Genomic DNA, 13,144 nt, shown 5'->3' with positions numbered 1-13,144 from the left:
GCTGTTCACAGGCAACTAGGCTGTATTGCAGGGGCATAGGTATGTGGGTTTTTTTGTGTGTGTATTTGTACTCTAGCTTATCAAAGGATTCTTTCGAAAGCTAGTAAGTTTTCATTCTCTTTTTTCTGTGAATATTTGACAACTCAATGCTATTCAGTGACTGATTTTTTTTACTCCTAAATTAATTACATTCTGCCAGAACTTTCCTTACTATATCCACAACAATTACTGATATTTACTGAACACAAAATTTATACATTGGAATTATTTTCACAGCAACTACCATTTTACATTGAGCATTTGGTATTTACACATTGTCTTTTGTTTACCATAGAGAAATAACAAAGAGCTCTCTTTCTCTCTCTCTCTCTCTCTCTCTCTCTCTCACACACACACACACACACACACACACACACACTCACACACCAAATGTACGTTCATGTGGCCTCAATGATAGATGCACATAATATAAAAAAAGGCTTTAGGCTTTAATCAGATATGACATTTGTGAAAACACAATTAGGTGGGTTGTACTATGTGTGGAAGTAATGAATGATATTATGAAAAGGAAAGTTGCTACTCACCATTAGCAGAGGTGCTGAGTCGCAGATAGGCACAACAAAAAGACTGTCACAAACAAAGCTTTTAGTCATCAAGGCCTTTGTCAACAATATACGACACACACACACACATACACACACACACACACACACACACACACACACACACACACACACACACACATGACTGCAGTCTCAGGCAACTGAAACCACACTGTGAGCAGCAGCACCAGTGCATGATGGGAGTGGTGACTGGGTGGGGGTAAGGAGGAGGCTGGGGTGAGAAGGTGGAGGGGTAGTATAGTGGGGGTGGCGGATGATGAAGTGCTGCATGTTAGACGGAGGGCAGGGGAGTGGCATGACTGGCCATCCACGAACTGTGGCCAAGAAACAAGTGGACCACCCTGTTGCTGAACACCCTGTGCAAACATGACATCCTTCATTTCAATGACTGATTCACAGCCTGTGCCATGTGGATCCTTCCCACCAACATCAGCTTTTCTGAATTTTGCTGGTGGGAACTTTCCCTGCAATACATCCTACGTTCCCATAACCCTCTTGGCCACAACCTTCGTTAGTCAGTGTCCTCACCCATCCAGTTTCTTCCCTGTTGCCATTCCAGCACTACATAGCTGTCATTCCATCATCACACCCAGTCTTTTTACTTCTCTCCTTTTCCATTACTCCCTCCCCCTCCCCCTCCCCCCCCTCTCCTCTGCCCTCCATCTAACCTGCAGCACTTCACTGTCTGCCGCCCCCACTATACCATCCCTCCCAGTCCCCATCCCAGCCTCCTCCTTACCCCCATCCAGTAGCCACTCCCATCATGCACTGGTGCTGCTGCTTGCAGTGTGGGTTCGGTTGTCTGAGACTGCAGTTGTGTGTGTGAGATGTGTTTGTGTGAGTGTTTGTGTGTGTATTTGTGTCTGTTGTCTATTGCTGACAAAGACTTTAATGGCATTGCTGACGAAGACCTTAATGGCTGAAAGCTTTATTTGTGACAGTCTTTTTGTTGTGCCTATCAGCAACTCAGCATCTCTGCTACATGGTGAATAGCAACTTTCTTTTTCATAGTATTGTTACATTCCATCCTCAATGTTCCATTGTTTGAAGTAATCAATAATCATTTTTATAGGTCCATGTGTGGTAAAATGAGAAATACGTCAAACAGAGTTACTACATTAGAAAGCATGTCAAGACATACTTTATGGAGTATCCAAGTAGAACATACTTATAACTGCTTGTGTATTCTGTTCAAACACTGCGAATGATTGATAACAAATTTATGATACGATTTTCTTCTGTATTTTATTTATTTATTTATTATGTGGCTGGGACTCAAGTATGAGGGCTCTGCAAAAACTTCTGAAACTTTGTCCACAAATTTTTTCTGTGTTTATTGTTTACTTATTGTGCTTGGTGTCCTTTGAAATACTCTCCTCCACAATTGATAAACCACTCCAATGCCATTTCACTTCCGGAAACAGTCTTGGCACACCTCTTGCTGGATCGCAAGAAGTGCCATCTGCAAATTTCCTTTTATCTCATCTATCATTCCAAGCCTTCATCCTTTCAGTTGGGTTTTTGACTTTGGAAATAAAAAAGTCTTCAGGGGTCAGGTCTGGAGAGTATGGAGAGTGAGGCAGCACAGTGATTTTGTTTTTTGTGCAATAGTCATGCACCAACAGAGCTGAATGTGCAGGTGCATTATCGTGATACAAGAGCCATGAATTGCCTTGCCACATTTCAGGCTGTTTCCTTGTCATACTTTTTCACTGGTGTCATACTTTATCACTGTCCCAATAGACCATCAGTTAACAGATTTTTGCTATGGCGTGATTTCAGAATTAACTAAACCTTCACAGTCAAAGAAAACTATCAACATGACTTTGACATTTGACCTGACTTGACGAGCTTTATTTGCTCTTGGAGAACCTTTCCAACCCACTGGGAAGAGAGAACGTTAGTCTCAACAATATAACCATAGATCCAAGTCTCAGCACCAGTTATGATTATCTTAAAGAACAACTTGTTGTCATTTGTGTGATTTGAAAACTCATCACAGATTGTGAGGCGAAGGTCTTTCTAGCCATAACTCACAATATAATATATATAAATGACCTGGTAGATAGTGTCGGAAGTTCCATGCGGCTTTTCACGGATGATGCTGTAGTATACAGAGAAGTTGCAGCATTAGAAAATTGTAGCGAAATGCAGGAAGATCTGCAGCGGATAGACACTTGGTGCAGGGAGTGGCAACTGACCCTTAACATAGACAAATGTAATGTATTGCGAATACATAGAAAGAAGGATCCTTTATTGTATGATTATATGATAGCGGAACAAACACTGGTAGCAGTTACTTCTGTAAAATATCTGGGAGTATGCGTGCGGAATGATTTGAAGTGGAATGATCATATAAAATTAATTGTTGGTAAGGCGGGTACCAGGTTGAGGTTCATTGGGAGAGTGCTTAGAAAATGTAGTCCATCAACAAAGGAGGTGGCTTACAAAACACTCGTTCGACCTATACTTGAGTATTGCTCATCAGTGTGGGATCCGTACCAGATCGGTTTGACGGAGGAGATAGAGAAGATCCAAAGAAGAGCGGCGCGTTTTGTCACAGGGTTATTTGGTAACCGTGATAGCGTTATGGAGATGTTTAATAAACTCAAGTGGCAGACTCTGCAAGAGAGGCACTCTGCATCGCGGTGTAGCTTGCTCTCCAGGTTTCGAGAGGGTGCGTTTCTGGATGAGGTATCGAATATATTGCTTCCCCCTACTTATACCTCCTGAGGAGATCACGAATGTAAAATTAGAGAGATTAGAGCACGCACGGAGGCTTTCAGACAGTCGTTCTTCCCGCGAACCATACGCGACTGGAACAGGAAAGGGAGGTAATGACAGTGGCACGTAAAGTGCCCTCCGCCACACACCATTGGGTGGCTTGCAGAGTATAAATGTAGATGTAGATGTAGATGAACAGTGGTATGAATTCAGTGGCAACACAATGCATTCCAAGGTGCTGTGTCAGGATTTCATGGCATGATCCAACTGAAATGTTAATTCTTCTGCATTCTCTCTCACAGTCAGTCTTCAATTGGCATGCACATTTTCTTTGACTTTCCTGACGTGAGTGTCGTCGGTAAATGTCGAAGGGCATCCTGAATGAGGGTTGGCTTTAACTTTTGTTTGGCTGTTTCTAAACTGTGTGTATGGCTTAAGTACTCATCACTGTAGGCCTTCTGCATCATTTGGTGTGTCTCTGTAAATGTTTTCTTGAGTTTCATGCAAAATTTAATGCAGACATGTTGCTTCTCTAACTCTGCCCTCTCGAAATTTGCAAACTGTGTGACACAATGTTCTACTCAATACAGCACTGAATAATAACTAACAGATGTACAACAATGAAACTTCTGGCAATTACACATTAAACACAGGCATATCTGGTATGGCGACCACATGTCACTCCAACACACCTTTGGTCTGAAATTATTAATCTTCCAGAATTTTTTGAACAGAACTCGTATGCTATTTGCTATTGTATTTGAAACCATTTTCCCAGATTCTAGTCCCTGAATAATACAGCTGTCACAAGTTTTATGTAAGTGTCCAAGAAACAAGACGAATTCACTCAAGATAGTCATACTGAAGTATTTATTCAATTGAACTTTATGTTTTATTTGTGTTTGCAGATTTTCAAGAGAAAAAAAATTTATTTGTTACATGATTAAATGGTTGTCTGTCAGCTCTCTAAAGTGATAAGAGAATGCTGATTTTATCAAAATGGCAAACTGATTGCAGTAACATATTTTTCAGGCATTACAATCATTTTGAGAAACTTGTTTGGAGAATACTGCTAACAGCTTCTCCTATTAGTTGGTAGTCTTGTATGAATGTTTTGAGAAAAAAAATACTTCTAGGTAGTCCACTAAACTCTTACAGTCCATAAAGATCTAGTTTGGTCATATTTCATATTAATTATCTTGAATTTCAATTACATCCACTGTGGAATAAAATATAGAGCATAAGAATAATACATTAGTTACTTGTCATAGTTATTAAGGTCTTAGAAATCTGTCAGCCAGGTTAAATTTGAACTGCTCACCCATTCATTTTGACATATTTTGAATTGATATCCCATGCTCCATGTGCAACAAATATATTTTAAGAAGGCTCTGAGCAATGATGATTAAAAATCCATACCTTTATTCCTTTTGTTAAGTTCTTGCAAATTTCTGGGGCATGTATATGGTAAGATATGGTGACTTTCATGAGGCTGGAACAATTGCCTAACCAGAATGGGTTCCTGGAGCAGATCTTGTGAAAGAAGGCTCACTCTTTCGAGTCACAAGAGCCAGATCCAGTAAGAAGAGCACTTTGTTTCTCAGGGGAACTCTGCTTCTTAGTTTAAGGAAGTGAATTCATACTTATGAAATATCTGACTTATGAAATATCTGATTCAGTTTTTCACTGCACTAGGACTTTCTAGTCATGAAATATCTGATTCAGTTTATCACTGTGCTAAGACCTTCTAGTCAGATAGAACTCAGTGTGTCATTTTGGCAGCAGAGTTTTCATTGGAAATTAAGACAATATCCAGCTTGTCTCAAGTCACTGACGTTCACAATATGCATAAATGACTTCCTAGACAGTGCCAGCAGCTGAGATTGTTAATAGATATTGGTACTGTTTATAAAGAGATCTGAAAAAAAATCATTGCAGATTGTAACAACTCAAGAAAAACTGTACTTAGTACATTAAATGATTTTTAATATAAGTGAATGACCCAAGCCCTTAATATCATTTTGAAAAACAAAGAAAACTGCAGGATAGTTGCTTAATCCACAGTCTTTTATTGGGTACATGACCAGTTTTGGAATAGTTACAGTTAAATCATCTGGTTTAAAAAATTAAACCACTTAATAATCTGAGGTCTTCCTCACCCCAAAGTTGTCATGGAACCAATGGTAACTATTCCAAAACTCCAAATCTGGTCATATACCCTATAAAATATTGTGGATTAAGCAACTGTCAGACAAGATTTCATTCACAAAAATTCTCAGTGACCAATTCCTGACTAATCAATCTTGCATATATGTCAAGGATCCCTATCAAGGAGAGAGGGAGGGGGAGACAGAGAGAGAGAGAGAGAGAGAGAGAGAGAGAAATAGGCAGCAAACTATGTATCTCTCTCGTCAGGTAGTGTAAGTCTTGATGGTAGCTTTTGAAAGGGGTGACACAGTGCCCTATCATGCAATTAATTACCGAGAAAGGAGGAATTAGTTGTCACAACATATCCAAATACAAAAACAAAAGTTTTGAAAGAAGTGTTATGTTAAGCTGTGGTAAACATTTGTGTGTTGTGTTTCACTGCTATAAAACAGAGCACAGAAATTGTTTGTCTATGTTTCAGAGACCTTCAGCCAAAAGCTCATTTTATCTGCTGAGCTTTCAAAATATGTGGAATAGTTTATGAGTGCTAACATGCCGTGCTGTGCATGTTCCTTCATGACTGCTTACACATATAACTCTAACCGATAAAAAGATATTAATAAAATTCAAGTTAAGACTGCTCAACACCGAACTCTAAGTGGATCTTTAACAATGATGGCAGGCATTATAATCAGAAGTCACTTCGTTTTCTCATGTATTCTTTGTCTTATGAGTTAAAAGTATATATGTTCTTCAATGATAATTATTGTTGTTCGGTAATAATGATACAGCTTTTTGCAAATTCCAAAGGTATTTTATTTCAAAGTACTTACATTTTAAATAAGTAATTGAAATGATTAAACTTCTTTTCAACTGCTAAACTAAAACAAACTTGTTGCTGTTGTTTAATTATGTTTCAGGGGGAACCAGGTCTTCAAGGAATGAAAGGTGAGCAAGGCATGACAGGAGATCAAGGATTTGCTGGTGCAGCAGGTATGAAGGGAGAAAAAGGTTTACCAGGCCCAACAGGGCCACGTGTAAGTAATTTTTATTTCTTATTTATTTAATTCTTCATCCAGTTGTAAATTATCTTCACCTAACATGATCTCATTGATTGTGTTTAATTGTTAATAATAATTAAGAGATATGACTTCTTGAAGATGTGATGGAGTTGATATGAAGGGGCTTACTCAGAGCTACTCTCATTTACTTTGTTGATGAAATTGTTAGGTGTACAAACTTGTCAAATAACATTCAAAAATATTAGCTTTGTGTTCCTAGTGATAACTTAAAACAAAATTCAGTTTCAGAAATCTATTGAAAGGAAACTTTACATTTTGCTATAGAGGTTGTATATAACATAACGTGTGCAGTTAGAATATTTCATATTTTTGAGCATAAACAAAAACAAACAGACACCATCCAAACAGGCCTTGAAGATCCAACAGCACCAACCAGCCACCATGTTGTTCTGAGCCTTTACGCATCACCAGATGTGGATACGGAGGGCCGTGTGGTCAGCATTCCGCTCACCTATCTGTTGTCAGTTTTTGTGACCAATGCCATTGCTTCTCAATCAAGTAGCTCCTCAATTGCAATTGGCCTCACAAGGGCTGAGTGTATCCCACTTGCCAACAACTTTTGGCAGATCCGAATGGTGACCCATCCAAGTGCTAGCCAAGCCTGACAGTGCTTAGCTTCAGTGATTGGCCGGGAACTGGTGTTACAATTGCGGCAACCCTGTTGGCTTATGAGCCTAAAAGAGCAAATAAAACAGTCTAATTTTGTAAGTGATGGACAGTAAACACGAATTTTGATTAACGTTTGTTATAACTATGCTAAAAACCAATTTAAGACTGGTTGTTTAGTAACATCATGTGTCCAAAGATTGGAGCTTGATCATTTACTTAGAATTTTTCTATCTCTTAAATTGAATGTCACCACTGAAACTACTTTTATGTGTGAAGAAAATCAAGCTGCACAGTGGTTCAGATTCCACATCAAACTATAGGCCTTTCATAACTGGCAAATTCACTCAGTTAACATATATGAAAACATTGGATGATCTGACAATCATTGAGCAGAAAACTGTAATATGGCAAGCAATTTCAGTTATTTCCATGAATTCTTGCCATTTTATAAAATTATTTTTGTTACTCCCTAATTTATACATACATTGGTCATTCAGTCTAATAAAATTTATTGTGTGTTATTAGTGTTGTTCATAGCATCTGTGATTTTACACATCATCAACTCTGGTAGGTTTCTCCTCATCTGTGGAGTAAAAGACTGGTCATACATTTGACTGCTTAGAAAATGAGACTCTTTAGGTAATGTCTCTATTAATTTATCATTTGATTTCAACATTTTTGGTTTAGCACATAATTAATGTTCCTAGGGAAGAGATGGATATCCAGGACCACCTGGACCCCAAGGTCAGAAGGGAGACAGGGGATTTGATGGACTGAATGGTTTGGATGGACGACCTGGCCAGAAAGGTGATCCTGGACGGGATGGAACACCTGGTCCTCAGGGTCTGAGAGGACCACAGGGTCCACCAGGAGTAAGTAGTAGCAGTTGTCAAATTCTGAACTTCTCTTGTTTTAAGTAGCTCAACATACTATGTATATTTTTTTCTTTTGGAGATGAGTCCATACCTAAATTCTTTCACATCTCTCTTTGTTACAATTAGGAATTTACGTGAAACATCCTAGCAGATTAAAACTGTGTGTCAGACCAGAAATCAAGCCTAAGACCCTTGTCATTCTGGAAACAATCCCCTAGGTTGTGGTTGAGACATTTCTCCACAAATTCTTTCTTCCAAGAGTGCTACTAGTGCCAGATATGCAGGAGAACATCTGTGAAGTTTGGAAGTAGGAGATGAGGTATTGACAGAAGTGAAGCTTTGAGGGAAGGTTATGAGTCATGCTTGGATAGCTCAGTTGGTAGAGCATTTGCCTGTGAAAGGCAAAGGTCCCAGATTCGAGTCTCAGTCCAACACACAATTTTAATCTGCCAAGTGTTTCATATCAACACACACACTGCTGGAGAGTGAAAATTCATTCTGGAGGAATTTACTTGTTACATTATCAAAATTGTATTGATTATGTTTGTATGCACTTATGAGATGCTTTTGTAACTTCTCCCCTACAGGGAGGGCGTGGACGACCGGGTCCTCCTGGTCCACCAGGTCCCCGTGGCTTCCCTGGTCCAACAGGCCCAAAGGGTGAGGATGGCTTCCCAGGACGTCCCGGTGAGAGAGGTCCACAGGGCCCAACGGGTGGCCCAGGTGTTCCTGGCAGCCCAGGTCCTGAGGGATTCCCCGGAGAGAAAGGGGCAAAAGGAGAACAGGGTCTTACAGGTACATAAAACATTTTTTCATTGCATGTTTAGACATGAAAGATTTCATAAAAGCATATGACAGCATAGACTAAGCATCTTGCTTCAAAATATGAGCTAAATTTGGATTAGGTCAAAAGACAACAAACATCATGAATGCTCACAGAGAAAAAGTAAAAATCCATCCTGGATTTTCCATTGTTTGAAATAAAAAATGAAATTTATGATAGATCTGAGCAACCATTTAAAACAGACACAAGAGTATGGCAAAAGGTGGCTTATTTACTGTTCAAGTGTTCCCCTCAAAAAACTGTAAGGGGACGGAGAAGAACATATGCACCAACTCACTTAGTAGGGCCTAAACTCAAAGACATAGAATTAGAGTATATAATATTCACAGATGTCATTCTAGCAATTGGCAAAGATATCACTGATACACTAAAACAACTTGAAATATTGCAGGAACAAACTGGGAAAAATTGGATTACTAATTTCATTTGAAAAATAAATAAATAAATGACTGTCATCAAAACAGAACAAATTGTTTAGTCTAAGGAATTTAAATACTTCATTTTAAGGATTACTGAAAGCTATAACAAAAGGAAGGCTTTGAAATTCGTACGTCAGAAAATAGAAATCACATTTCAGTGAACAAAACAACAAAAGCCTTTCCTGGAATTGTAAAATCTGACATCATACAATACTGATCAAACCAGAAGCACTCTAAAAATCAAAGCTATTTACCATCTTTCAAAAAAAAAAAAAAAAAAAAAAAAAAAAAAAAAAAAAAAAAAGGTAACAGAAAAAAATACCATAAAATTACGAGACAAATATTATAAACAAGAATAAAAGATGGAAAATGTCATCCAAAAACAGTGCAGAAGTCTACAGGCAAATCCCCAGTCATAGTTACACAGCATATGTGGATAATTCAACTGTTTGGACACATTGAAAAAGAATGGACCTAAAAAAAATAACCCATCAGATTCATACATTTTTGAGAAATAAAATTATTGTACCCAGCAAGTACTAACAAAGAGAAAGAAAACTTTAAGAGCTTAGGATCACCAAATTTACAGGAGTGAAATGCAGTCAAGAAAATCTCAGTTTTGAGGAAGAGGAGAGAAGAACCAAACAGACATGAATGGAGCAATAGAAGTACAATCACTCATTGTGCTTGAAAGAATCCTGGGCTAAAATGAAGGTCAACAAGTGTCGATAACACCTGGTTATAAATGACTGATTCATGAAAGAAGGCGAAGAAGAAGAAGAAGAATAACAACAACATTAACAACATCAAAAACAATGATAACAACTAGCAATACGAGACCTGTTCAAAAAATTCAGGAACTTAGTCAACAAAATTTTTCTATGCTTACCTTTTATTTATTGTGCATGGTCTCCTTCAAAATACTCTCCTTCACAATTGATACACTACTTTCAATGCTGTTTACACTTCCAGAAGCAATCTTGGTATGCCTCTTGTTGAATCACACGAAATGCGGTCTGTGAATTTTCTTTTATTTCATCTATTGTTGCAAATCTGCGTCCTTTCAATGGAATTTTCAACTTTGGAAATAATAAAAGTCTGGAGGGTACAGAGGATGAGGCAGCACAGTGATTTCATTTTTTGCACAATAGACACCCACCAACAGGGATGAATGTGCAGTAATGCAAGAGCCATGAAATGTCTCTCCACATTTCAGGCCATTTCTTTCTCACATTTTCTCACAGACATGACAACACATTCCAACTGTGTCATCAATTAACAGTCTGTCCTTGCAGCACGAATTTATGATGATGAACTAATTGTTCAAAGTCTAAGAAAACTATCAGCATGGCTTTGACATATTACTTGACCTGATGAGCTTTTTTGGTCTTGAAGAACCTTTCCTGACCCATTGTGAAGATTGAACCTTGGTCTCAACATTATAACTGTAGACCCATGTCTCATCACCAGTTATGATTCTCTTAATAAACGTCCTGTTCTCATTTGCATGAACCAAAGGCTCATCACAGATCGTGGAACGAGGGTCTGGTCTTGATGCATGAGCCTGTGATGAACTTGGCAGAAACATGAAACATTCAAAAATGCTGTGTCAGGATTTCATGACACGATTCACTTGAAATGTTACATTCTTCTGGAATCTCTCTCACAGTCAGTCTTCAATTGGCATCTACAATGATTCAAGCCAAATTTCACTCCAGTATATCAATGGCACAAAATTACGAATGTTCCAGAATGTTTTTGAACAGACCTTGTACTCTTTACTTGGTGAGTGACCTGTTATTTAAGTTTATTAAAATGTTTTTTAAGCCATCTGATTGTTAAAATGAAAACATAATAGTAGGAATAAATAATAATTACAACCATATTACATGAAATCAATAATTTACAGCAATTTTTAACTGTCTCAAGACTAACTAAACATTAAACGTTTTGATGGTTGGCAGGAAAGAAAATGGGACAATGTTTAAGATGTTATAGGCAACAGAAAAATAGTAAAGTGGAGGTAGAAGCTTAACACAGGGAACATACATTTTCCATTTTTCAGCAGTAGCTTAAAATGTTGATGACATGTGTTCTGAATCCTTTCAAAGAGGATCAGAAAAACAGCTAAAACATAAAACTAATACCACCACCACTGCTGCTGCTGCTGCTACTACTATTACTGCTGCTGCTACTACTACTATTACTACTACTACTGCTAATAATAATAATAATAATGACAATGACAATGACTATAACAGAATAATCACTACATATATCCCAGAAGAGGAAACATTTTGCAGCAGAAATTGGGAATGTCTCAGGGTCCAATATTTTTCACTTTGCTTTTAAGGTTTGAGGATGAAGTTATATAATCCACATAAACTATTCACCAACAGAATAAAAAAATGTATTTTATTAGCATTTCCTTTACATTATTCATAAAAGTAGGAATTTTGCTTTTTATAGACAAGAGTAGTTTAATGAAGAGTACTCATTCAATAAGAAGAGGATAGAGTTCTCTTGCTTGCATTTAATGACAATTTATTCCCATTTAGTCAGGACAGGAGGCATCAATTGTATCACTACTCTTGTACTTCAGTTACAGAGCAGAGTTAGATTTAAAGAGCAAATCTGTGTCATTGGAAATAACACAGGAGAAATACTTGTGAGGTGTTGATAGAAGTAGGAAAAGGAGAGGTAGAGGCGTAGGTACTGAAGTTTCTGGGACTCCACAGGTTATCAGCGTTTTGTCAGAGTAATCTGTTTCACATCCTGAGATTGTGATTTCTACTATTTACTTTATGGTGAAGTATGATTGAAATCAGTGACTTGCTGTGCCTCCGATGCTACTTGACTATAGCTTCTAAAGTAATAATGAGCAATTAAGGAGATGTAAAGCCCTACTTTGGTAAATGAAAAGTCCAGAAGAAGTTTCCTTTATTTGATGGGTCTAATAATGTGATCAGTGGAACTGAAAAGTTCGCCATTAACTACTCCGTTTTCATGGAATCCAAACTGATGTACAGATAGTGGTTCCATTTTATCAACAACAAAAAAATATAAAAATCTGTTGCTCAGTTGTAGATGACTTTCACAGTTAACTTAGATGTACTTGAGACTATGGAAATAATTGTTTGCATTGTGATTGTCCTCCTCTTGAAAGATCAAAATTTTCTTTGAACTCTTGAATACTTCTGGGAGACATGCTCTGCTTATCTAATTATTTATCACACTACACAGTGGTATGGAAATTGCCAGAGAATTATTCTTTAACAAGTAATATGGGATCCACCAACCCCATATTAGTGAGACAATTCTGTGGATTTCACTCTGCCTCAGGTGGTACCTTTGACAACTTCCTAAAAGTCTTTACTCATACTACCTGAGTTCAGTTGCTTAGGTCAGGAGAACTGACCTATCTGGTGTTGGCAGTATAGTTTTGAATGACTTTGCTAGTGCAGTGATCCGAGGCAAGATATCATAAAACTTAGAAAAATTCTGGTTAAATAATTCACTCTTCTGTTTTGCATCTGAAATTATTGTTGCATTTGGTTCGTGATATTCAGGCAGATCTCTCTTGAATTTGTCTTCTATGGTACCTTTGACAACTCCCCAAAGAACCTTACTCATAATACTTGAGTTTACAATATACTGATTGTTGGAGATCTGTTTGCCTTTGATGTGACTTTATTAATGATCTTTTAATTATTTTTGAAGCATTTTAGGAAATGTGAGTCAATGTTTGTTTTAAATTTTGTTTAAAGTTACGTTTCCATTGTACAGAAGGTGATTATTTCCATGATCCTTCTTTTGTATT

General features: G+C 37.7%; 1 protein-coding gene across 1 annotated transcript in view; it reads left to right on the top strand.

Annotated features, from left to right (window-relative positions):
- Positions 1 to 13,144, top strand: part of LOC124615929 (collagen alpha-2(IV) chain) — a 270,357-nt gene that overhangs the window by 134,311 nt on the left and 122,902 nt on the right. Inside the window, exons 7-9 of the mRNA XM_047144112.1 lie at positions 6,416 to 6,532; positions 7,894 to 8,058; positions 8,649 to 8,856. Coding sequence (XP_047000068.1) covers positions 6,416 to 6,532; positions 7,894 to 8,058; positions 8,649 to 8,856 — 490 coding nt within the window. The remainder of the gene's footprint in view (positions 1 to 6,415; positions 6,533 to 7,893; positions 8,059 to 8,648; positions 8,857 to 13,144) is intronic.

Source organism: Schistocerca americana, chromosome 5 (assembly GCF_021461395.2).
Source record: "Schistocerca americana isolate TAMUIC-IGC-003095 chromosome 5, iqSchAmer2.1, whole genome shotgun sequence".
NCBI lineage: Eukaryota > Metazoa > Arthropoda > Insecta > Orthoptera > Acrididae > Schistocerca > Schistocerca americana.
The sequence above is the reverse complement of the archived record's forward strand: the minus strand, read 5'-3'. Positions and strand labels throughout refer to the sequence as shown.